The sequence below is a fragment of the Amblyomma mixtum genome, chromosome 1 (assembly GCF_055824585.1).
Source record: "Amblyomma mixtum isolate Tamu chromosome 1, ASM5582458v1, whole genome shotgun sequence".
NCBI classification, from domain to species: Eukaryota; Metazoa; Arthropoda; class Arachnida; order Ixodida; family Ixodidae; genus Amblyomma; species Amblyomma mixtum.
The window spans coordinates 29,088,710-29,114,656 of NC_143012.1; the positions used below are offsets into that span (position 1 = coordinate 29,088,710).

The following is a 25,947-nucleotide window of genomic DNA, read 5'->3' on the forward strand; positions in this document are numbered from 1 at the left end:
CTAAGTGGCCTGATGAGGCGGATTTAAGCTGCTCGACAGTGGATCGAATCTATGACGTGTCAGAGCGGCGATTTTCTCAGACCCTTTCTTAAGCATTTCACCCCAGAAAAGTCCCTGTACTGTGCCGGGGGAACGTTTGTGCCAATTGCAAACCAGTGGACAGTGGGGACTAAACCCAGCGTCGTCCACGTTCAAGGCCGATTCTGAAACCCCTAGGCCGTCGAGGTTACGAGGTGGGGTGACGAGCTCCAACGCAAACATGAGTCCGTGCGAAAAGCCTGTTTCTGAAGCTCTCCGGGGGAGTCAAGTTTGGATTCGTGCTTGAAGTTCCACGTGTATTTTAACATTGGTCCATAATATTCTTGAATAATGTTTCCAAATCAAAGGGGGGTCTCCGGCGGTAGTCACTACACTAGGCCAATTTTGTAGTTGTCACGACAGAAAGTCCGAAGAACTAGTACAGGCTTTTCCCAGTGCTAGAAGCTAAGGGCGATGCTTTGCGACTCGCTATGTATCGCCAGCGTTCAAAATCTCGACTTTTGACTAAGGTTGTACTTGCGCTACGTTAACCACCGTTAACCGACGTTAAACACCAACAAACCAAACCAACGTAACGAGTCAAGATCAAAGTGTCGGAAAACCGACTTCCAGCTTCCACTTTTAATTGCTCAGCAATCAAAATTTCCTTTGTTTCCGAAAAATCCAACAGCGTCATGAAAGACCAAGCTGTCTGATTCCGCTCGGGAGAGAACCCCGATGAAGTTGTTCTTAGTGGCCATTAAAGAACCACAAATGATGTGATCTGCAATCTTGTTATTGTAAAGGCGTTCGCTAATATTCCTGTCTAACATTCACCAGGCTCCCTCGAGCCGGACGAAGGCTTCATCTCCGTGGGGCCCTTCGACGTCACCGAGAACGCTGACGAAGCGAGGAGACTGATCTCCTACTCTCCCAGCGACACCGTTCTGTTCGACGACCTCACCGTGGAGGAGCACCTCACCTTCTTCGGGACGGTGGGTGCTCCTCTCTTGCCCGCTACTGGTGGCCCCCATATGGACGCCTGGTTTCGATGATATCTTAAGGAATACGCATTCTTCCTAATCGGTAGCTGTGTATTCATTATCCATTTTCTTCTGCATTTTGTGCTATGTACATGTTTTTAGAACGACCATGATAAAATTACCTTAATACTTTTAATATGGACCTAAAATCTTATTAAAACCTTCCGAAATTTCTTAAATGCTGCCTGATGGGCATTCTTTCTTTGAGCCGAACCTATGCGCCATTTTAGCTTGTTTGGCAGAAATGCATCTACAAGCGATATTTTATTAGCCTTGAGGATATTTAACCTTATGTTTCAAGCTATTTGGACTAAGCGGCTTTAGTGCTTCAAAAATCTTACATAATAGTTATCGCTACTATCACTACATGGGCACAGACGTGTCAGACATTCCTCCAGCTCATAGATGATGGAGGCGTCATCTGTGATCTAGTTTAGCAGCTAGAATTACCTGAGGAACTCTGCTCAACGCAATTACCTAAAAAGTAAACACCGCCATTTCTTTATCTTTGCTGAGCCAAAGAAACGATATCTGTAGCACACCCTGCATCCGTCACCGGCGCACGGGTCCCTTAAAACTCAGACTTACCTGGACAACATTCCTTTTTCGATGCAGATGGATGCGCCTTTCTTTGGTTACGACATTATTGCGGCATCGACGCCATTTACCTCGAAGAGCATCACTCACACCGCTTTCGTTTCAAAAGAGCGTTAAGTATAGGACAACCGTGAGAATTGAAACAACACTATTTCTGAGCGTGGATGCATTGGTTCCGCGTTGTCTGAGTGCTGGGCTAGTATGCTGGTCCATGACCTAGTCGCAATAGACATGTAAGCATGATCTAAACCAAGAAACAAGCGATAGGTGTTGTTGAACACTTTGACAACACTGTTATTGGGTTTAGATAGAGATGGTGAATTTATTGAACCTACAGATCGTATACCAGCAGCTAGGCAAACCCACGATCAACGCCGCATCAAGTGACTCTCCACTCAAGATTATAGTGGCAACGATGATGGAAGTTCGACCAAGCTCTTCGAAGCTGCCCAGACTTGTTAGGAATCTGCGCAGCAGTTAGTGTTTACGCGCACGTTGCTCGGCTGAAGCTTCTGCCTGAACAAGCCGAGACAAACGGTAGCTCGCGGGACTAGCAATTCGAGCTTCATGATCTCTTATTCCTTTTTGTATTTAGCCGCGTGATGCAGTGCAACTCCATAATCACCCTGTTGGTCGTCTTATTTACCCGCCAGGTTGTGCATATACGTTCCGATTCAAAGCGCCTGTTGTCTGCACAACAGAATGTCTTTAATTTGAACTTGCTCAGTTCAACCAAACGGTTCGTCGAGAGCGCTACTTTGTTTATGGTTTATGAGGGTTCAACGTCCCAAAGCGACTCAGGCTATGAGGGACGCCGTAGTGAAGGGCTCCGGAAATTTCGACCACCTGGGGTTCTTTACTGTGCACTTACATGGCACAGTACCCGGGCCTCTAGAATTTCGCCTCCGTCGAAATTCGACCGCCGCGGACTGGATCGAACCCGCTTCTTTCGAGTCAGCAACCGAGCGACGTAACCACTTATTGAAATGGACGTGCCTAGGGGCGGTTGGAGCCCATATCAAGCTGCGAATGAGCGAATTGTATTTCATGTTTTTTTAACGTCTATAGATTCATCGGTTGATTAAGGGCATGTACAGGTATACCTTCCGAAGTGATCGGTGACTGATGCACGGTTTGTGCGGCGTGCCCTCCTCGTGCAGGCCAAGGGCATACCCATGCCCAAGGTGCGCAGGGATGTGAGCCGCCTCATACGGGACACCGGACTGGTCAAGTACCGCTCCTACCGCGTCGACGATCTCACCGAGGCCCGGAAGCGACTGCTCAGCGCCGCCATCGCTTTGATGCCCTACGCAGATGTGAGTGAGGGGCCGGATTTCACAGTGCTCCCCTCCCCTCCCCTTCCTTCCTTCCTTCCTTCCTTCCTTCCTTCCTTCCTTCCTTCCTTCCTTTCCTTCCTTCCTTCCTTCCTTCCTTCCTTCCTTCCTTCCTTCCTTCCTTCCTTCCTTCCTTCCTTCCTTCCTTCCTTCCTTCCTTCCTTCCTTCCTTCCTTCCTTCCTTCCTTCCTTTCTTTCTTTCTTTCTTTCTTTCTTTCTTTCTTTCTTTCTTTCTTTTTTCTTTCATTTTTGCTTTCTTTTTCCTTTCTTTCTTTCTTTCTTTCTTTCTTTCTTTCATTTTTGCTTTCTTTCTTTCATTTTCGCTTTCTTTTTGCTTTCTTTTTTTCCTTTCTTTTCTCCTTTCTTCCTTTCTTTCTTTTTCTTTTTTTCTTCCTTTCTTTCCTTCTTTTTCTTTTTCCTTCCTTTCTTCTTTCTTTCTTTCTCTCTTTCTTTCCTTTCTTTCTTTCTTCCCTTCCTTCTTTCCTTCTTTCCTTCTTTCTTTCTTCCCTTCCTTCTTTCCTTCTTCCTTTCTTTTTTCTTTTCCTCTTTCCTTCTTCCTTTCTTTTTTTCTTTTTTCTTCCTTTCTTTTCCTCTTCCTTACTTTCTTTCTTTCTTTCTTTCTTTCTTCCTTTCTTTCTTTTTTTCTTTCTTTCTTCCTTCCTTCCTTCCTTCTTTCCTTCCTTCCCTTCGCGTACTGATGGACTCATTTTAAACCGGCCCCGTCACTCTTTTAACTGCTCGGGCAACTGTTCTTAATTTCTAAAACCTTGCATCGCTCCCGCTGCAAAAAAAAAAAGAAGAAAAGAATCTGAATTCTATAGGCAATTCCTGATGCGGACGGTTGTGGGCCCTGGTGAGAAAGAATAACATAAACATGCATAAACATCTCTGTTCCGGGGTTATCTCCAACATTCTTTGACAAAAAATTTGAGTATCGGAATATTGTAAGGTATTGTTATGGAAATGTTGAAGGTAATTTGGTTCATTCTTCCGGTGTGTAGGAAAATCTTTCTTTTAAGTGTTTCCATCACTCGCATCGAGTAGTCAGACGACCATAGAACACCAATGCGGAGCACTTTTGATGACAGAAAAAACAATAATTGCAAAAAAATGCCTGCCTGCCGAAGGGAGATCTGTGGGTATATTGATATTTACAGTCAGATCTTAGAATATATTCATGGAAAGAAAAGTGTTCGTAAGCTGGTTCCCGTTCAAAAATGCTTTTGTCCAGAATTGTTGGGGATGTGCAACAGGTAGAGAATGAAAAGGCAGAGATTAGAGGGGCAAGGTAGTGCGGACCGTATGGGTAAAGTCAGGAGTACCAGCGTTATCATAGAGAAGGTTCACAAAGAGTGAATATACAAGACCACAAACCTCTTTTCAGCCTGACTTCCATTCAGCTACTAGATAACATGCAGTTTATAAGCAGAGAAGGAATCGGTACAAATACAGAGTGTCGGAATAACAAAAGTGAACGAAATTGGTTCGACGCTTTTTTTTTTTTTTTCGTTGTAAAAACGAGGTGCGACCAATACGCAGTGCTGACGGTTGTCTTTCCGCGAGCAATCGATGGAAGCGCAGAGCTATGCGCTTCCGTCCAACGGCCTTGGTTTTTCTAACAATGAACTGTTTCGCTCCACACAAACACTTATTCAACGCGCAATACCGGGGAGCACACTGCATTGGTCTTTCAGTTACAGTATTCGTTAACTGTAGCAATCGACGATTGGATCTGTGAAAGAACGAAGTCCGCTATGGCTCACACCTTGCGATGCCTGATTCGAAGGGTTATTAAGTAGTGGTTTTGTCCAACATTGTTAGAGACAGTTGCACATCTCTTGTGTGAGTGCTCCGCCTTTGCGACCGAAAGACATACGCTGCGTTGTGCTCTGGACCGTCTCGATCCTCGCCCTTTAACCAGGGTATAAGATCCTGGGACCATGGCCACAGCAGTTGACTGCCCGCAAGGCCTACAAGGCACTGTTTTGCTTCCTGGGAGCGACTGGCTTGAGGGGGCGAAATGTGATTGTGTCCCTCGACCCCTCTCTCTTTCCCTTTCCAGCCCCGTCATCCCTCTTCCCCAGTGCAGGGTAGCCAACCACAACACCCTTCTGGTTAACATCCCTGCCTTCCCTCTTCCTCTTTATCTCTCTCCAGTATTGTCACGCGGCCGGAGATCTTGCACTTTCGTGTTGTTAATATCAGTAAAACTGTTAATATTGCTAATGTGACAGGTGCAGCTGATACTGCTTGACGAGCCGACGCGCAACATGGACACGCGCACCCGGCGTGACGTGTGGGAGGTGTTGTTCAAGGCGCGCCGCTACCGGGGCGTCTTCCTCACCACCAGCGACTTCGCCGAGGCCGAGGCCCTGGCCGACCGCATTGTGGTGCTGCACCGCGCCGAGCTGCTCTGCGTCGGCACGCCCGAGTACATCAAGAGCCAGTTCGGCATGGGATACATAGTGCGTACACTCTATGAACATTAATGTATGCCTATATGGGAGCAAATAGGGAGTAAGCCGTCTTCTAGCGCACACCCTTTCGTAAAAGGGAGTGTGCTAGAGGACAGCTTACTTCTGTACAGGTTTGGCACACTGCACATGGTGTTGGCGCCTACAATAAGGAAAAGTTTTTTTTTAGGTGTGAGGTGGTTTTAGGACATTGTGCTATCCGTAGTGACCGACGTTAGAAAACAGGTGAATGGTGTTCACTATTCAGTCAGATGAACATAACCAACGAAGCTAACCGTATTCTTGGTTATCTAAAGCGTAACTTGCGTTTGGCACCTGCTTCCGTAAAACTGTCCGCCTATTTAACTCTTGTCCGTCCTAAACTTGAATAATCATGCTCAATCTGGGACCCCCAACAAATTAACCTAGCCAAAACCCTTGAGTACGTCCAGAGCCGCGCGATAAGATTCGTATATTCTGATTACTCATATCATACGAGCGTAACAGCATTGAAAACAAAAGCTAACCTCCCCAGCCTTGAATCCCGTCGAAAAATAGCCAGACTCTGCCTTTTCCACAAGTTTTATCATTCGCATTTCAGCCAATCTGTTATCACCCCTGCATACCGCCTTTCACTTCGCATCAGTCATCCGAAAGCTGTTCATACACCTCGAGCATCTACTTCTGCGCACCTAAAATCATTCTTCGCCCAGACCGCAAGAGATTGGAACGACCTCCCCGCTGAAGCTTTCATCCATCCTGGCCTCGAATACTTCAAATCATTCATCACTGATTTTTTTCAATGATATGTATGCCCACCCCTCATGTAATGCACCTAGTGGGCCTTTGAGGTACTAATAAATAAATAGATACGTAAATTATAACTTGCCATTACATACGCCCAGAAGGCTGTTGACAACAGCCTCTGTCGTCACTGCACCGGTAGAAAACAGGAACCCGCCTTCACCTGGTAATGTTCAGACGTCGTTACACCTGCTCTCCACTTTCGCACTGATATTTAGAGCATGGATATTTCGGAGTCATCCTCATGCTTCGTCATACTCATCCTTCGAACTTAGTTGCTGCCGGTTGCACTTTGTACGAATCTGGAAAAATGTTTCTCTTCTCGCTATCTAACTTCATAGCGCTGAGCAAATGCGTCTGAAATCGATAGTCTCATCACTACTCAACGGGTAGAGTCAACATCACCAATACACTTCGTAGGTTTACCAGGTAGAACACTAGCATTGTACCGTTCGATCGCCGGCTCAACCAGCAGCGCGCTATCCTCACAACCCACGGCTGCCTATGTTCGAGTGAAGTTCTCTGCAAAAAATTACCCGGTCGTTTTGCCCCTGAGGTGATGCTATTTTGAACGCAGCTCTTCTGGTAGAACTTGTAGCAGCGTGTTTAGCAGATGTGTCTACCTCACTTACCGTTGTATACACGTATAACTGGCGGCACGTATAGTGCCGCACTATCGCGTCGCTCTTATATAGCCGCCTATAGGTACTTTTGCAGTTTGTTCGTTATGCCTGGGTTATCACGCACGAATCGATTAGTTCCGTCGCTGCAGCGTCCTTAGTCCAAAGAATTGACTTTTTTAGCGCTGCCTTATTCAACATGCGTCAGCGGCGGCGCACTGTATACCCGTGGTAAGCACCCTCTGGTTACAAAATCGCTCCGACGACGCCCGGATAGCCTGTTACGATCCCTTAACAGCTACGGCGTAAAGCTGAACTGAATTGTAAAGTATAAGATGTGTTCCAAATGCCGGATCCGCCACAGCTGCAGCTACAGAAGGACCCTCCCAAGTACAAGGCAGCGGCCGTGGAGGCCCTGATCCGCAAACACGCGCCCCTCGCGGAGAAGACTGAGGACAACGCCTCGAGCGTCGTTTTCCACCTGACCGCCAGCTCCGAGGCCCTCTCCAGCCTGGTGCGAGACGTCCTTATGGCCCTCGAGAAGAGCAAGACCAGCAATGGCGTGGCCAGGATAGGCATCACGGTGACGGCTCTCGAGGACGTTCTGCAGGCGTGAGCACCTTTTTGCAGCGAGGGTCTTATGACGTATGCATGTCTTTGTATGGAAATCAGGTGCCATAAGTACCCCACTATGACATGGGTACTCAGAACTATCTCTTGCGTGACCGATGGTCACGGGGGTCATTGACTAGTATAGGAGTCATTGATTAGTATAGGGGTCGTTGACATACGTCAAAGCATTTTCTGGGGCTAGCGTCGCAGTGTAGAGGGACTAATACTGGTGCTAGCAATAGTAAGTTACTGCACAAAAATGACGAGGAAAGAGTACGGGCCTGTCGACTGTCACCAAGGTTGTCACACCTCTGCAGCGTGCAAGCAGGAGACCGAGAGCTGAAATGAGAGTAGGAAGAAGGACAAGTGAAAGAAGGACTTGTAATAGTCTGGTCACAGCTGCGGTGGCGGTGCTGGGCAACATTGACGTGAAGAGGTCGCCAAGCCAAGACTTGCGGTTTGGAGCAAACATCGAGTACAGTGCTAGCACACTTAAAATTAGCCGTTCTCATGTAAAGAAGAAATAGACAACGAGCTTCATGAGTTACGGCGCCTTTCAGGGCGCTCGAGTGAGCAGACGTGACCAGACAAACCTCCGGAAGCTTCTACGGCTGCTCTTTGAACCACAGTAATTCATGAGGCCGGTGACGTCGTGTCCATAGGAGTGCGTAGAGAGGCAGCGAAGATGGCGTGATAGGATGGACGTGAAAGATGCATGATTGTTAAACACGATTCTGGGTCGTTTGTGCACAACTGGCTTGTGCACAACTGGAGGCACATTAGGGGGCTCACCGTTTCGGTACTCTTTGTTCTTAACTCAGCGAGCTTTGGCACTGAACTGAAAGTAACACATGAACCTGCAACAAGACTCAAGACTGTTGGAACTATACCAAGGGGGAATTGTTGCATCGCGACCAATGGTGAATGCTTTTCCTGGGTTGTGCTTATATGAGCAGCTGCTTGCAGTTAAAGCGTGGACAAGCTAGTTATCAGATCTGCGAGAAGATCGATTCAACTAACAGTGGATCCGCCGGCACAAAGATTGATTGTGCATTGCTTCCATATGACCACCACCCGACGGCCACGTTGTCACGTTTCGTTATACACAGTCATTGACACACATATTAAGCCCTTGAAAACTATCGTATCAAAAACTAATCACGTTCCTCTGATAAGGCCCTGGAAAATTCGGATGGAAGCAAATTTAGCCGGCACGCTAATTTTACCGATAGAAGCGGCAATTAATAGGCGAAACTTGGGCACAAATGCATTCCCTCCGACTCCCCGTCGAAGCCCCAGTATTGTATCGATGCCTATATCTTATCCTTCATTCCTCTTCATCTTCGTGTTCTTCAAAGCTCCCCAGCAAACCAAAAACCTCTCAGAGACGTTTAGCTAGACGTCTCTGAGAGGTTTTTCGGTTTGCTGGGTCCATCTGGATAGCATGGATAACTAGTCCTTGCTCCTACGCGGCCATGAGTGCAAATACGTTTACGAAGCGCATTTCTGCACTAAGAAGTCAGAGGCTCGCGGAACTGCGCGTCATTTCTTGTCGCCGGTGACGCGTACAGCTCTCACGACATACACCCGAATTCTCGCCCGCATTGCAGCATCAGCGAGAGACGCTCCACGCCGGCGGGTTCCCGAGAGCCCAGCATCTTTGAGCTGGCTAAAGCGGGCCCTGTCCGCGGCGCGGCAGCACTGACCATCGTGGCGGCTTCCGGGAATGCCTCGCCATCAGGTGAGTAATCTGCCCGCAGAGACCGCGTGAGAAGGCGACGCTGCGCTGGTTGTTCGATTCTTGCTTGCCGTTTTGGATTCGTCATAAGAGAAAACCATGCAAGTATCCTTTGTAGTTGGCTGTACTGTGTTTTATGTTCTCTCTGCTCCTATCGATGTAGAGAGAAGCAGACACTAACAACCCAACTAGCACTGGAACTCCCTTGGACGTCCTGTGGACGTCTTGAACGTCTGCAGGATGTCTATAGGAGTTTAATGTTCACTGAACGGGTACGGCAATGCATTTTATCATTCTACGCAGTAAAACGCAGTTGGGGAAATTTCCACCCGGAGAAAAGCGATGCCTTGTTCTTGTTTGCGGTTAGACTGTATATACCATTGCTATGGGAAACTGTTGATCAGTTCGGCCATCTTTTTACAATCCTGGGTAGCTTACCTAGTAGAGCGGCTGACCCAGAAAAGCGGTGGTCCAGGGTTCGACCTATAGACCGGAGGGAATTTTCTTCAACCACAAAGTTTCTTTGAAAGCTGTATATCTTCCCTTTGAATACGACGTATACGGCGGCACTTCGGTGGATACAAATGTAGGATGCCTCGATGCAGATGTGCTAACACCGTTTTGTTCTTTAAGATCCTGCCACCTGCAGCAGTATCATTAAACTGCCTCTGAGGTGCACAGTCAGGCAGTTATCGACATCCTATGTTGTCACAATGCGCGCATGGAAGGCAACAAATGTTAATGGGTAACTTCTTTATAGTTTCCTGGAATGAAGCGAACTGAGTTAGTTTAAGCTAGCATAAGTGCTTTTATTAGGTTATCTCTGTTTTGACAGCTGAAACATAATGCGGAAGCACATTCAAGGGTTCAAACCCTTGCGGGTGCAGGGCGGGGCCAAGGCGGAGAGGCCGCGCTGCGGGTGCTTCGCGACCGGAGCCGCGACGAGCCCACGTTCGTGTCCACCTTGAGCGGACTGACCCACAAGCGGTTCCTTGACTGGACGCGCCTGATGGCGCTGCGTTCGTCCCGCTGGCTTCTGCCCACCGCGCTGCTGCTGCTGGGTGGATACTGCGAGAGCACGCTGCTCGCCGACATCCCCAGCATGCGCACCGCACTCGTCTACGACATCCCCAGCATAGTGGGCGAGTCGGCCGTCGGCTTCTGCGGTGCCACCTCGCGCGGAAAGTTTGGGGTAAGCAAGCGAGCGGCGACGAACGCGCCTGTATGGTTGTCTTCTAGATCACTAGATGTCGCCACTGTACGAGCGGCACCGCGGGCTCTGTCATACAATGAAGCCGAGCCAGAGGCTGAAGCTTCCAGATTCTTGGAGCTTGTACGTGCGTACGTCAACTTGAAGTTGAGTTGCGACAATGACAGACACGCTAATGTTCCTAAAGCCAGTCTTCGGTGCTAATATCCCAGGTATCTTTTCGGATGGGACCCAGGACCATGTTGTAAAGTATTTCGTATTAAAAGGGTTTCGTGCTCGCAGGAATTCCTGGTGCACCATGCCTGTCCCTTGATGGAGGCCGGCAGCGTCCGTCTACAGAACATCGATGTGACGGATGTGAAGTCTCAGCTACTCGCCGTTGCCAACGATGACGTCGGGGATTACGTTTTCCAGTATCAAATGGGCGTCGTCTCCGAAGTTCCAGAGCCAAGGTATGGATTTACCTGAACTAGACCTGAGCCGCGGTCACGTTCCAAACAGACGCCTAATATATGCCATTGCATCGCTCTCGTGCACTCTCAATTTCGGTAAGCTAGAAGGTCTGAGGCCTGCACCACATAGGCTTGCGAGACCTTAGGAGGACGGCGTGACGTCATGAAAGTAATAAAGTTCTGCGTGCCCTACCTTTAGAGGTGGCGAACACGGTTACAGGGTGGCTTCTGTATCCTCGTCTTTCGGCACTATACCAGCTCATGTTAGCGATATAGGCGCATGTGTTATAGGAGGTCGATTGGGGCCATCCATTTCCTATCCACGGTTATTGTCTATCTTAATGGTTACTGGTAGTTACTCTGCTATCAGTTCTTTTGGCCCCATCAGTGAGAATGGCATCCGCAATGACAATCGAACTCAGAGTGGTTGCTGTTCTCGTTTAGCATCGCATTGTTGTCGTGAATGTGCGGTGCACTCTTAAGGCGCTCGTAGAAAACGAAATAGGTACGAACGAAGAACAAATCCCATGTCCTTTCTTAGTGTGAATTGATATAGCCACCAGTTCAGTTCGCTTCTGCAGTGGCTGATCGGCAGCATCACGGAAGATGTTAAGGGCGCTGTAGCAATAATTATTGGTGTCTCTTTTGCTTAATACCTCACATTTTTTTCACGCACCAGTAAATTACATTGTACATGAGGTTTAGTCTCTGCCGATTGGCCAGTAGTCTTGACGGCTTGAGGACGGCGTTATGGTTTCGCTCCCTTTTCATGGAGAAAATGGTGGCTGGTGGTATAAAAGCGAGCCAAGGAACATGTAGCAATCAGAGGGTGTGATGGCTCGTACTCACTGTAGAAAGTCATACGCAACACTTGCCAAATAGCATAAGCGTATTGACAATGACACGAGTTGAGTCCATGGTAGAGAGTGGGCAGATGGATCTTGATAATCACAAAGTGAACAAGGTAGGGTAAAGCCTCAGGGTACTTCAATTACAAGGGTGTTCAGGACTGGTTTCAACGAAGACAAGTCCTCTTATTGAAACGTTGGCAAGCACCCCGAGGCTTTACCCTCCCTTGTTCACTTAGCGTACTTGTGCCGTTTGTCAAGAGCGCGTACAAGGCACTCGTAAACGAGAAGTCTTATAATACTGTCACACTCACGTCGGACTTATTTTCGGTTACCTATACAGCTGAATTACACCTTGCCTGTTCGTGCGACCATTGGCTAGCGCGTCTCACCCTCACCTGGCCTTCTCCCTCCCCAAGAGCGCCTTCCCTTTTGCTTTCCTCCTCCTGCGGACGCCAGACAACGACGCGATCTCAGAAAATGGGACACTAACAGCTCTCGCTGTAAAATGTCTTCGCGGACCCTTTGGAGCTTTATTTGAAAGTCTCTTCATTAGAGGGTCAGTCAGCTAAAGGATGGACTGGGAGGGAAAAAGCTTTCACTCTTTCTTGACTTCCTTTTTGAATTGTTGGGATCAGCCGGCCCTAGATCAGTAAATAATTTAAGCAGCCATGTTTTTCTGCCTAAATATTACCTGTGAGCAGGAAATATCACGCTTTTGTGTATTGCGTCTTTTTTCCCCCTATGTCTTGGGTTGCTGTATGTGTGCATTAAGCGAACACTTTAGTCGCTACAAACGGTACCTTTGTAGGGATGGTGAGGTTTGTCAAGCGGTCAGGATGACCTCTTTTCTTCTTTCCATCCTCAGTTTTTTATTTTTTATTGCCAAGAAGACGGGAGTAAAGTTGATTTATTGATTTATTGATTTATTGATTATTGATGCAGGTTCACGCTGTGGTTCAACGGCCAGAACCCGCACGCGGCGTTGCTGGCCCTCAACTTCCTGCACAATGCGCTGCTCCGCAACCTCACCGGGGACCCGGAGGCCTTCATCCGAATCACCAACACGCCCGACAACTTCGAGGTGGGTTGACCTGCATTTGTGGACGAACGCGGACATCGGGGGAAAAGAAATTATGTTTATTTTCAAGTACGGCAAGCCCTTCTCGGGATTGGCTACAAAGATAAAAAAAATGACAATAGCGGATCGAGCAAGTTAAACAATTGTAAGAACAAAAAAATACCGAATAAAAGTTCATCATCACAGCTGGCAAGGGAATAAGAAGAGGTGCTCATTATGTCTCGTTGGTTTCGGGGACATGTTTGCCTCCGTCATGTAATTCATCAGGTGCGTCACAGTGGTAGTGATGTCAATTCATGGTGATTAGCATTTTCTATAAAAGAACAACAGTTGTTTACTCGTTACGTCACGTTCAACTCTTTGTTACCCTATGTACAACAGCACGCCAGTCCTTCCGGTCTTCTCGTGCATTGTTGCGCTTACGAAGGAACGGGGACACAATCAGGGACGACACAGAACATATGTGCGCAACAATGCACGAGAATAACAACCACCAACTAGCCCAATTTGAAACTCTCCTAATGTTTCTTCCGGTCTTCCACTGTCTCCCGGGATCACAGAAGTAAATAAATGTGCTGTTATGATCCCAGCTGAGCCATCAACATACACTGTCATTCTGCTGGTGCCCATTGCTCTTGCGCTCCGCCACAACTTAATTCCGCCTTTCTTAGACTCTGGTTTATTTTCGTAGAGAACGGCATTGATGCCAGTTCGAAGTATTCCATTTAAATTTTAGAACGTAACTCTAAAGGGACCGTCACAGGCTTTCGCGGCGTCGGAGTGGTGGTGGTGGTAAAAACTTTTAACTGAGGTGTTTGGGGCACACAGGACCCTGGGTCACCGCACGACCCCACTACACTCAAACGTTCATGATCCTACGGTCCATAACGTCGGCAACCCGATCCGTGGTGGTCTTCTGCTGGACTGGGTCCTCAGGGCATAGCAGGGTCTCCCAGTCCTCCCAGCTGGTGAGATGCTCCAGGCCTCGCGGAAGAGGATACGCCGGGCATTGAATAGAATGTGGGCAATGGTGGCGCTGGGGTGGTTGCAGAGGGTGCAAGAGCGGTTGGTGAGCGTTTGGTGATAGTGGGACCTAGTACAAGAGGATGGGAGGGTTCGCGTCTGTAGGCGGCACCATAGGGTTTGATGGTAATTATCAAGTGAGGCGTGTGGTGTTGGGTCGAAGTGATGCTTTAAACCAAGGGTATAGCCGGCCTCGGGTTCCCGTGGCCGGAGGTTGGCGGCTATGTGCCTACAAGCACGACGCATAAGCGCAGTACAATTAATCAGACCAGTTTTTTAACGAGCTGAGTGTGGAAGACGAAGCTGCTAAGAGCTGCGCTCAAAATATCATTACCTCGCAGGTAAACGTCTGATTTTCTTTTGTGAATGACAGGGGAAGCTTTGAGGCCGCGTGGCGATGCAACCCCGGCTACTCATGGGGCTGCCGCGCATATAAGATACAGACGGTTATAACGGTCGCAGTCACCATGTCCGGGGACAACTTTTTGCAGCTCAGCAACAGGTGTGCGTAGGGGGCTTGCTGCCGCTTGTTCTCGAGCAATCCGAACATGTATGAAAGCCGTTGCCTCGCTCTCGTATATTCCCCCTGCGCAAGAAGCCACAGAAAGCTATCCCCGAGTATGAGCGATTCGAAGTGAGGAACTTCACAGTGTGCATACCTTTTGTTCAAACGCCGTACTCGGGCGAATCGACGTGCGTATGCGACCCCCATTTGGGGTTATTACAGTGAATTTAATTCACCTTTGGTCATAATGTGCCATTGACGAAGAGTTGGAGGGAAGAAACCTTATTGGAAGACAGCAGTTGGATCCGTCGACGATCCGTCGAGTCCGCGGGCAGCCGTGTACCCGAGGAGGTAGGGAAGATTATGGGAAGTAGGTGAGGTGATATCAACATTTGCATGCCCAGTAGAAAAAAAAAGACAAAATCGATCCGAAATTCCGAAAAATTGTCATTTTGTAGTAATGACAGATTTTTCATTAATATTGTAGTGTTTTTCGGTAGTACTGTAGTATTTTCTTGAAGCACTTTTCCGCAGTTCTGTCACTACGACACGGGACAGTGCAATACTACAGAAAAACCTGTTGTTACAACAAATTCATGGCCAAAAAGCCTACAAAAATGTTGGAAGCACAGAAAATTTCCGGTTGTGTTTTTCTACTGCCAGTATACAGGATGCGTTCTGCATCTGCCATGATTGCTGAACAGCTGGAACAGTGAGCTCTTTCACGCTATCCAAACTTGAAGAGCATTAGTGGCAGCCTGTAGAGATCCACCGCAGCGCCTTCACCAAAGGCGACGCGTCCGCAGGGCGTGGAGACGGTGGACACCCTGCTGAGCTTCTTCCGGGAGTTCGACCTGTCCCGAGCGCGGCGCGACAGCGCGGGCTACGTGGTGCACGCAGTACTGGTGCGCGTACTGTGCGCCGTGTTCGTGCCCACCGCGCTGTGCTACCACGCCGCCCACTTCGCGGTTCCGGTGCTCGAGGAGCGCATGTCGGGCGCCAAGCACCTGCAGCTGATGACGGGCCTCCTGGGCGCCGTCTATTGGCTCGGCCACCTGCTGTTCGACGCCTGCCTGTGCGTTGCTCACGCCGCGGCCTTCACGCTGGCCGTCACCTTCTTCCGCGCCTTCCTCAGCTGGCCGTACGTCTGTGAGTGGCCGGATCTTCTACTACTAATGACACCCACTGGCCCAAGAAATTGTTCCTGTAAAAATGGGCATGGACGTCAAGGATAATGACTTTATTAGAGAGCCGCCGCGGTGGCTCAGTGGTTATGGTGCTCGGCTGCTGACCCGAAAGACGCGGGATCGATCCCGGCCGCGGCGGTTGAATTTCTTTGGAGGAGAAATTCTAGAGGCCCGTGTACTGTGCGATGTCAGTGCACGTTAAAGAACCCCAGGTGGTCGAAATTTCCGGAGCCCTCCACTAAGGCGTCTCTCATAGCCTTAGTCGCTTTGGGACGTTAAACCCCATACACCAAACACCAATACTTTATTAGAGGAAACTTCCTTGATGTCCATGTGCCCTTTTGTGAACGCCTTCTCAGCTGACTTTGCAGCCTGTATGAGTGCCCCGCTCTTCTAAACGAATCAGCTAGCTCTAGTGCCCCAGGAGACCGCTTCTATTAAAATGGGCGCATGGACACGACGGGCACTGTGTACCTTCGGCATACTTGGTGTTTGCATGCCGTTATAAGTGTTCCTTCCTCGGGTAGCCGTCCACCTATGACCACGTGTTGGTCCAAGAGACTGGTTTTGGATACAACTCCGCATGAACACCAAGGACAGTGGTCAGCGCCCTCGATGTCATGCGCGGTTTTGTGTGCACTTTTAGCGCCTTTCTTTTATCCGTTAGCCTGTGAGCGCCCGGCAATTTTACTACTACCTTCACAATGTTTTCGTGGCTTAACGACGCTGAATGTACAATACAGTGGGGGCACAATCTGCGCCTCAGGTCAACGTTGTCCTGAAACTGCGGCGAACCTCAGGCTGCAAATCAAGTAGAACCTGAGGCCGAACCTGAAGGCGGACACGGGGCCGAACGTGAATCCGAACATATTCGAAAACTTCCGAGCTTCTCCGTCCGAATGGTATCCAGCAGGAAGAAATTCAGCCCCGATGGGGATTTGAAGTTCGAACCACCGCCCGTTCAAAACAGAGCAGCTTCATTGCCCGTTGCCTTAGACCACTCCATGGGCCGCCGTCGCAGCGTCTCGCGCTCTGTATTCTAACTGGTTGTATTTCGTGCTACTGCTTTAATTAGTCGTGTTTGCTGTCTTTCAGCTGTTATAGTTCTGCGCTTTGCATGCCAATGGCGCGGTGTTCAGGCGGAAAAGAAGCGGCTGATGGCGGTTACTCGTCACGCCTAGAAAGCACGGATGTGCGCTTTCTGGGTCAATAAATATCGCAACAAATTGAGGTTGCGATCCGTCCAGCAGCTAAAGGGCATGACCAATATCTTACTGCGGCAACTATCCACCAGGCGTCCTAGAAGTTGCTACGCCTTTCCTGCGTTGCACTGCATGCTTACGCCTACAACCAAGACGAGAGGCACTACATATTATTTTATTCTCTTTAGTTATGTTTATCTACGCGATGCAGAGCTCTTGTAATGCGTTGCTTACACTCGCCGTTATGAGCCTCCTTCGTTGACTTTGTATTCTTGCAGTTGCCATCTACCTGATTTTCATGATGTACGGTCTGCTGTCCGCGAGCCTGGCCTACCTTGCCTCCTTTTGGTTCGACAACGCGGCCAAGGCGTTTTACACCATGGCCACTGCGTATATTTTCGGAGGTAAGTATATTCGTCCAGTGGTCTTAATAAGCGCAGATTTTGTTTGAAACGAAGCATTCTTTTGCACAAGGGGAAGAAGAAACACACTGTGCAGGGTCGCTCAGTATGATAGGGAACAGGCGCAAGGGGTCGGCCTCACTACTTGGGACTCCTTCTGCCATCCTTTTGCGTGGGCACAGCTGGGAGCGGCAGGGTGCGGGCACGGGAGGGGGGGGGGGGGGGGATTTTGCAGCGTTGCGCTCGGTGGCCGATGGTGCGTGGTGACTCAAACCCTTACAAAAATTTACAAAAATTTTTAGATAGTCTACAGATATACTATCTATAGACTAATCCTAAAGAATAGTCTATAAGCAATACAAATGCTATAGATAGTCTATAGACAATCTATAAATTTATGGCAATACACTTTTAGTAGACTTTTGTCTATAGACAGTCTATGGGCTATCAGTAGACAAAAAGAGATATCTATTGGAAGGCAGTAGAGTCTATAGGAAGTCTATAGACTCTCTATAGACCATTTTAATAAGGGAGAAGCCCAGTCTGGATCTATCCGGCACCTTACAGCCTGAACGCCAATCCAGTTGACTGGAGATGCTCCAGCAGGAGCCGGAAGGCTGGCATCTGTCTGCGGGCCGGGAAGAGGAGGTATTGGTCTGTTGACGACGGTAAGCCTAGGAGGCGGTAGCCTCTCAACATGGGGCTGCGGGCCGAGTCAAGGGTGGGACAGGCACACAGCAGGTGGTCAAGAGTGTCTGCTCCACAGGAGGTGGAGGCAGGGAAGAGGGACCTTCCATGGCGGTGCATGCAGGCTGCCGTCCACGAGGAGCCCGCCCAGAGTCGTAGGAGTCGGCTAAACTAAAAGTCGGCTAAGCTCAGAGATTTGTGCCAGTTAGAGAGCCGGATTTCAATCGGCGGGTATTATGGTGTTCCCGAAAATGGAACTGCAAAAACCAAGAACCTCTGCATTCGCTTGCAAAATTCATTCTATGAAGGACTTGATTTTCGTGAGAACCCTATATTTTGCATTTTTCGCGAATTGCGCGCATGACTCGCGAAAAATTATTCCCCGCGAAAACAATCTGGGTAAACTGTCGACGTGTGCTTTACAACAAGCGAATTGGAGAGTACGTTCTTTTTGTGTTCAATATGTATCTGATGTTAAAGCTCCTAGTGGTAAATTGTTGCTTACGCAAATACATATATTTCACAATACCTGGCGTAGAACATCCGTTCTACGCAGTCGTGAGGCCTTTGGTTTGCTTATTGGCGTTTAACGTCCCAAAGTTTAACGTCCCATTGGGGTTTAACGTCCCAAGGAGTGAAGGGCTGCGGAAATTTCGACCACCTAGGGTTCTTTATCGTGCACTGACATCGCACAGCACACGGGCCTCTAGAATTTCGCCTCCATAGAAATTCGGCCGCCGCGGCCGGGATCGAACCCGCGTCTTCCGGGTCAGCAGCCGAGCGCCGTAACAACTGAGCCACCGCGGCGAGGTCTTGAGGCCTTTCAAATACACTATGCGCTAGAGTGAGTCATGCAGTTCGAATGGACCTCACGTTACGCCTCATGTCTAGGATTACGTCCGCTGAAGATTGTCTTTGCTCCAATGTCTGTCGTATAAGTTCAGCGTGTCAGCCTCACACTGTCTCTTGAGGAAGAGGGGACCACTAAGGGGCCTGCCATTTCTGCTTTGCGAAGTTTAGTGCGTGCGAACTGTTCACTGGAAGCCAAGCCATATTCCCGAAATTTTATGGTCACGAAAAATTAGCTGGCTGTATTCGCCGCAAAAGTCCTGCGGGTGATCCGTTAGGATGCAGTGATACCACCGGATGCCTCCCACTAACAATTACATAACGTCACGTCTACTCACAAAGTTCACTGGGATACCTAATTATATTGTGTGTTGGCAGTAAAATAGCAGTACAAGCTGTTGATTCTTTCACCGGAAGTGACGTTGCATTATCAGGTCTAGTGACTTCATCTTCCTCCAGACAATAGGGATGATTCGGTATGGTTACCTCATTTCCATTCCAACCAATGGGAATGACCTGGTCTGGTGACTTCTCTCCAACCAATGGGAATGACCTGGTCTGGTGACATCACTCTTTAGCATCCAGTGGCTGAATTATATGACCGAGGGCACATTTTTTTTCTCGGTGAGGATTTTAAAGCTCAACACGCCGTGCATACTCATCGAGAGCCCGGTAAAGTTGCCCTTCATGGTGCCGCGACTGACGCAGGCGTGATCGGCGCCCTGGTGGCCACCGCGGCCGATCTGCTGGTGTTCTCGGCGAGCCCACCTGCCCTGCAGGCGTGGATCGAGATCCTGATGACGGTGCCCATCCGCTGGCTTCCCACATACATCGTCACCCGGGGACTGGTGAGCTCGATCGTCTAGATGCGCAGTTAGAGCCGCGGGAGTAATTGATGCAAGGCAAAAGTCAATCACTCCTTAGACCATTGAGATCTCGATACCCGTTGTTCAACTCCGGGGAGTCGAAATTAACTGGGACCATCTTTTCTACGATGTACCTCGTGGTCGTAGCTGGCAGTTCTTTCTTCGCACGTGACATCTGTATACTCAATCGCAGGAGCAGGCACTGCTCAATGTTGGTTCCCATGGATGTGTAGAACACGTTGTGAACGCAGAAATAAGAACGCGAACTTCATCTGAGTTGACTCACAGTATCCGTTATGTATTATCAGGAGCAGTGCAGAAGGTTGATGTATAGAATGTTGCACATTCATTCCTGTAATAAGAACAACACGAAGTACTAGTTCAGGAAGGACCCGTTCACGATGGCTTGACTTTACCAACCGAACATGCGAAATTGGTTCGTTTATTGGTAGTCCATTGCCCGCCCTTTTCTCATTCTGTAGAGCACACAAGTTGCACTCACCAGAACACTTACCTTTTTTGCCATGATTGATGCCACTGCTTTCTAATTAGTTAATTTTGGTGAGTTTCCCTGTTTAGATAAACACCTCATTAAACATTTAAAAACCTAGTTCTCATTGTTTGAAGGCTCAAAAGAAAAGCGAGTGAAGCTCTAGATTCTTTCCGAAATTGCGTTTTTTTTCTCACTCAGGCTTTAAATATTAGTCGTTTCGTAGATTCTCATTATTTAAACATCAAATCGTTTTGGATTAAGCTTAAGGCGGCGCGTCTAGTGATCGCTCCCTTTAACGAGTGCGGGAGACTACGTAGAACCTAATTCCTGTCGAAAAGCCGAGTCCGTTATCTTCACGACTAGCTATACCAAAAAGCGCTGTTCCTCCTATTGAAGCGCGCTGTGTGCTTATGGTCACCATAGCAAGGAGTTGTGCTTAATTCCTGATAAAGAGTATTTTCATTTTCCTTTTTAGAGCCCGTATAAAGCCATAAGACACAAATGAGCTGTTGGCATTAGAAATAAGGAAGCTACGGGGAAGCAGTTGTAAGGTGCTCCGATGGTTTTACTGGTCATGGCACTTGATTATAGAAGTTTCATGCAAACGTAGAACCGGCCACTACGATAGGTGTCAGCAATGGTTAGAAGCCGGCGGAAAAGAATCCTTGCCGACTAACAAAAATGACTCAGTTTGAAATGTAATAAAAAATAACCTTAGTTTAATAAGTTTGCGCACAGAGCACAATAAAACACGGCAGTAACATATGCACTTATTTTTGAGGCAGAAAAAGTCACTTAGACACAATAAATGATCTTTCAGTGTTCTTGCATATGCTTTACTCGACAACAGATCTGTGGCCGCTGACGCTATGTGTGCATGAAATAGTGTCAATATTACCGGGCTCCCCTTCAACGAAGCCCCCCCCCCCCCTTATGGCGCAGTCACTCTGTGCAGCTTACAAAGCTATCCCACGTCATTGAGCCCAAATTTCATGAGTAAATTAAGGAAAGACCTTGGCAGTGCAGTTTTCGTACGGCATTAGGCATTTGCTTGTCGATCGGTTTTGACGACTGTGTACGCTTGCAGCTGTGTTCACTTTCTAGCACACACCCATGAGCTGCATGTGGTCGTGTTTGCCTCGCAGACCAAGCTGATCCTGCTTCGCAAGGAGAGCCTCATCTGCGCCGAAGGCGGTCTCCTGCTGAAGCGCTACTGCCAGGACAACTTCCTGCAGTTCATGCAGAGCCTGGAGACATGCTGCCCGCAGCACGTGGGGCCCTGTACGTACGCCGGCCATCCTAACTTCTAGGAAACGCTAGAAAACGGACACAGGGTTAAGTTATGTTTTGGCAGAGCTACAGCTTAAAGAGCTGTTGATTCCTGTGCCGGAAGTCACGACACTTCCGTTGTCGTGACGTCACTTCCCTTTAGCCAGTGGGAATTGTCCGGTCTGGTGATGTCACTTGCACTTCCGTTCTCGCGACGTCACTTCCCTTTAGCCAGTGGGAATTATTCGGTCTGGTGACGTCACTTGCACTTCCGTTCTCGCGACGTCACTTCCCTTAGCCAGTGGGAATTGTCTGGTCTGGTGTGTCACTTGCACTTCCGTTCTCGCGACGTCACTTCCCTTTAGCCAGTGGGAATTATTCGGTCTGGTGACGTCACTTGCACTTCCGTTCTCGCGACGTCACTTCCCTTTAACCAGTGGGAATTATCCGGTCTGGTGACGTCAATTGCACTTCCGTTCTCGCGACGTCACTTCCCTTTAGGCAGTGGGAATTATTCGGTCTGGTGACGTCACTTGTACTTCCGTTCTCGTGACATCACTTCCCTTTAGCCCATGGGGATTACCCTGTCCGGTGACGTCGCTTCCCTCCAGCTAATGGAGGAATCTTATTACTGACGGCGCATGTTTTTCTACCAAGCTGATTTTTAATGCTTCGCCATTAAAATCGGATTAAAAGCGCTCATGCTTGCGCTTTATGCATAGAATATTTTATGCGGTGAGAAGCAGGCGCCAGATCCAAACTTGTTTAGAGCACTCGAGCAGTGTATAGTAAACACTAAAAAGAGAAAACACCAGCTTTTGGCTTACCGTACTTCCTCGGGCTCGGTGGTTTGTACACGTCCTTTTTTTACGACACTTTCGCACTAGCCTTGCCTCTACAACCGGACAGCGTAGGCAAGGCTTCGTGCTGTTTGTAGAGCCGCTCCGACGCTTTACCCTATTTGGTGGTTGCTTGTGCGGGCAGCTGAACAATTTTATTAGATTGCTCCATGGATATCCCAGGAAAGAACGCAGACCGAATGAGGCGTCGGTTTTGCTTCTTCAAGGTTTATTATTAGGTCACCCTTTTTTTCCCTCTCTCTGGCATGCACACACGTATGGGAGAAAGCAGCAGTGGACGTGCGGGTTCAAGTGCTGAGGTTCGATAAAGGGCTTGACTGCGCGCTGAGACGGAGACTGATGGCGTGTTAACATTGTTGCTAAAAAGTATTCATTCATAGTATTAAGGCCTTTGGTAAAAAGTTTGGTACAGGCACAGTAGTCAAGCAGGCGTCCAGTGAGTTCTTGATAGCTTTCCTTGTGACACAAGCTGGAGTTGGCCTTGGACGTACCTATAGGGCAGGAAAAAAACAAGCTGCTTTAGTCGGATCCAACTCAAGAACGGAGCGGTGGGCTTTCAGCCAATGACGTCTACCGATTTTCATTACACCGTGATTAATCCGTGGTTAATCCCAAGTCGGACAAGGTTAATCCGCTGTTATGCTTACGTGACAGGGGACTCACCACGGATATATTGCGACTTCGTGCAAATCTGCCGACGCCATTAGCTGGAAGGCCTCTTTGAGGGGAACCTACCACTTTGTTCTTGAGTTGGATATGATTAGTGCGTTTGGCGTCTTTAACGCAAGGAAGCTTTTGCAACAGCTCTGCCATCTTGCCCTTAGGGCGACTAGATGTTCAATACCGCCTCCTCTGCTCACTCATGAAGCTGTCATTGAGGTGCCATATCCCCGCCGCTAACCCATCTTGTTATAAGTGCACCCACTCTTAGATCACGACCCGAACCACAACGATAATAGATGGCGCACTTTCATTGGTCACAAAGCAATTACTTCATTCGCGCTCCCTCCTCCACACTTAAAGCCATCGCTGTAGCGCAACACTTGACAAGGACACAGAACGAGAGGACACAGACACACTTCTGTGTCCTGTGGTGTTTTGCGCTACAACTGTGGTTTTAAGACGGAACCAACAAGCCGAAGTTTCTACCTTATTCCTCCACACTGGTGACATGAATTTTGTTACTGTGGCAAACATTCCATTACTATGTGCTGCATGTTCCCGGGGCTCACCCTCGAGCACCTGACACTGTAATACTCGGAACAGAAGCGATTTGTACTCATTAATCGAAGCGTTTGTTTGGGCGCAGATCCCGCGCGTGAACATGGCAGTGTGGAGCAGCCTCTCAGCATGGGCCTGTACTCGGGCTTCTTCGAGGTGTCGGCGCTGTTCCTGGAGGCGTGCTTCTGCTTCGCCGCGGCCAGCTTCCTGGACTCCACCTTGCTTCAGCGTCTCTGGTCCCGCTCCCAGAAGAGCGACACCACCCCGGGCTACTGGTACCCGCAGTTCGAGTCCGAAATCGACGCCGACGTGCGCAACGAGGCTAAGCTTGTCGACGACATCTGCCAGCAGCGCAACTTCGGACAGCAGGCGTTGGTCGTGCGCGGCCTGAGCAAGACGTACGGTTACGTGCAGCCGCGCGTCGCCGTCGACGGCGTCAGCTTCGCCGTACGCCGCGGCGAGTGCTTCGGTCTCGTCGGAGTCGTAGGCACCGGCAAGTCCTCGCTGCTCGGCATGCTTGGTGGCGAGCTGTTCCCGACGTCCGGCGACGCCTACCTGCGCAACGGCCTGTCCCTAACCCGCCACTACCGCCAGTGGATGCAGGGGGTCGGCTACGTCCCCTACGGCTCGGGACTCCTGGAGCCGCTCACGGGCCGCGAGACCATCTGCGTGTTCGCCGCGCTTCGAGGCATCCAGGACGTGCCCCGAACCACGGCCTGCCTGCTGCGACTGGTCGAGCTGGACGAACCGGACGCGCCCGTCTCTTCCTACGGCGCGGGTGCAAAGACACAGCTGTCTCTGGCGCTGGCTCTGATGGCTCTCCCCAAGCTCTACCTGCTCGACCTTCCAGAGCTGGACGCGCCGTCGCGCGCCGTCGTGCGTCGGGTCCTGGAACTGCTGCGTCCCACGAGCAGCGTGGTACTTACCTGCGAGCACCTGCACCACTTCGAGGGCGTGTGCGACCGCATCGCCATCCTGGTCGCGGGTCGTATCGAGTGCATCGGCTCGGTGAAGGAGCTGCGAGAGAAGTACTGCCGCGGCATCACCATCACCGTGTACACCTTTCCCGACCGCAAGTACGACCTGGACCACCAGCGGGTCATCGCCATCGACATGATGGACAACTTCCCGACGTGCGAGCTTGTGCGCTGTTACGAGGGTCTGCTCGAGTTCCGCATCCCCGAGCTGCCGCCCGGCGGCTTCTGCGAGGTGTTCGACCGTCTGATCGCCATCAAGCGCCGGCACAAGTTTCACCTCTTCTACGTCAGCGACACCACGATGGACCAGATATTCGCCAGCCTGGGCCGCAAGCATGCCGGCATGCAGGCTCGCGAGTGATATCGATTGCTCCCCGCGCATTATCACCGCTATACGACAGCGCGATTCACAACATTCACACAGCTGGAGCGCAGAGAGCCAGATGACACCGGGTATTCCACATGACTTGCTTCACGGACACGTTTCCAATTCTTTGCGACAGTACATCATTAGATTTTATATTTACGTAGCATATAGAGAGTACACACATCATCGCGGCGCCTGTCTTAGCGTTCACGATGATCTGGTTGAGGCGAAGGCCATCTAGAAAATATAAGCCGAGGGGGAAGGTGGGGGGGGGGGGGGGTATACCTTTTTACGCAATGGCATCCTATTGACCTCCCGCATTGCTTGCTGGAGTATGTTTGGAATACTAGTACACTATAGAGCCGCTTTATATCAAAACGTCTTCCTTGAATTCAATGTCCGCTTTGCTGTACGTTAAAGTTACTCTAAAGACTATGCATACTTACTGTTCCGTCTTCGGTTGCACTGTCTTACGTTGCCCATTCCATTTCACGGTGAATCAAGCGTCTGCTCAGTAAAGAGATTTCATTCATGTGCAGACATTCCCCGGACCACAGAAGCTGCACAATCGGGATGCAAGAAATTGATACTGAGCAGAGCTAATGAACTGTGGCCAAACACATGCAGTAATGCGGATTCTTGTCATTTAATAAAGTTATCACAAACGTCTTTACGTCTTTCGTTTCATCGTTTCGAGATGCAGAGCTGCTCACTCTCCTTACTATTAAGGTGAGTCGTCAACTAGGCTCAGACAGCTACTATACTGTAAAAAAAAATAATAAATAAAAGCAGCAAACCCTGCTCATCGAGATAATACAGATCCATCTACTTATGCTGGACTAAATCAGTCTAGCAACCATTTCTTTTCATAAATCTTTATCACTTGATTCCGTTGCCCATTCCATTTCACGGTGAATCAAGCGTGTGCTCAGTAAAGAGATTTCATTCATGTGCAGACATTCCCCGGACCACAGAAGCTGCACAATCGGGATGCAAGAAATTGATACTGAGCAGAGCTAATGAACTGTGGCCAAACACATGCAGTAATGCGGATTCTTGTCATTTAATAAAGTTATCACAAACGTCTTTACGTCTTTCGTTTCATCGTTTCGAGATGCAGAGCTGCTCACTCTCCGTACTATTAAGGTGAGTCGTCAACTAGGCTCAGACAGCTACTATACTGTAAAAAAAAATAATAAATAAAAGCAGCAAACCCTGCTCATCGAGATA

General features: G+C 49.1%; 1 protein-coding gene across 4 annotated transcripts in view; it reads left to right on the top strand.

Annotated features, from left to right (window-relative positions):
- The window catches only part of LOC149365900 (phospholipid-transporting ATPase ABCA3-like), a 31,255-nt gene extending 6,290 nt beyond the window's left edge, over nt 1-24,965 (top strand). For 3 of the 4 annotated variants that reach the window (XM_089547090.1, XM_089547098.1, XM_089547082.1), the window contains 13 exons: nt 859-1,013; nt 2,819-2,974; nt 5,227-5,457; nt 7,234-7,481; nt 9,092-9,222; nt 10,107-10,411; nt 10,712-10,881; nt 12,675-12,813; nt 15,145-15,487; nt 17,006-17,131; nt 19,373-19,512; nt 21,169-21,304; nt 23,462-24,965. In XM_089547090.1, coding sequence (XP_089403216.1) covers nt 859-1,013; nt 2,819-2,974; nt 5,227-5,457; nt 7,234-7,481; nt 9,092-9,222; nt 10,107-10,411; nt 10,712-10,881; nt 12,675-12,813; nt 15,145-15,487; nt 17,006-17,131; nt 19,373-19,512; nt 21,169-21,304; nt 23,462-24,711 — 3,530 coding nt within the window. In that variant the 3' untranslated portion in view covers nt 24,712-24,965. The remainder of the gene's footprint in view (nt 1-858; nt 1,014-2,818; nt 2,975-5,226; nt 5,458-7,233; nt 7,482-9,091; nt 9,223-10,106; nt 10,412-10,711; nt 10,882-12,674; nt 12,814-15,144; nt 15,488-17,005; nt 17,132-19,372; nt 19,513-21,168; nt 21,305-23,461) is intronic. The other variant, XM_089547086.1, reaches the window with a different exon arrangement.
- Nucleotides 24,966-25,947: the final 982 nt, after the last annotated feature.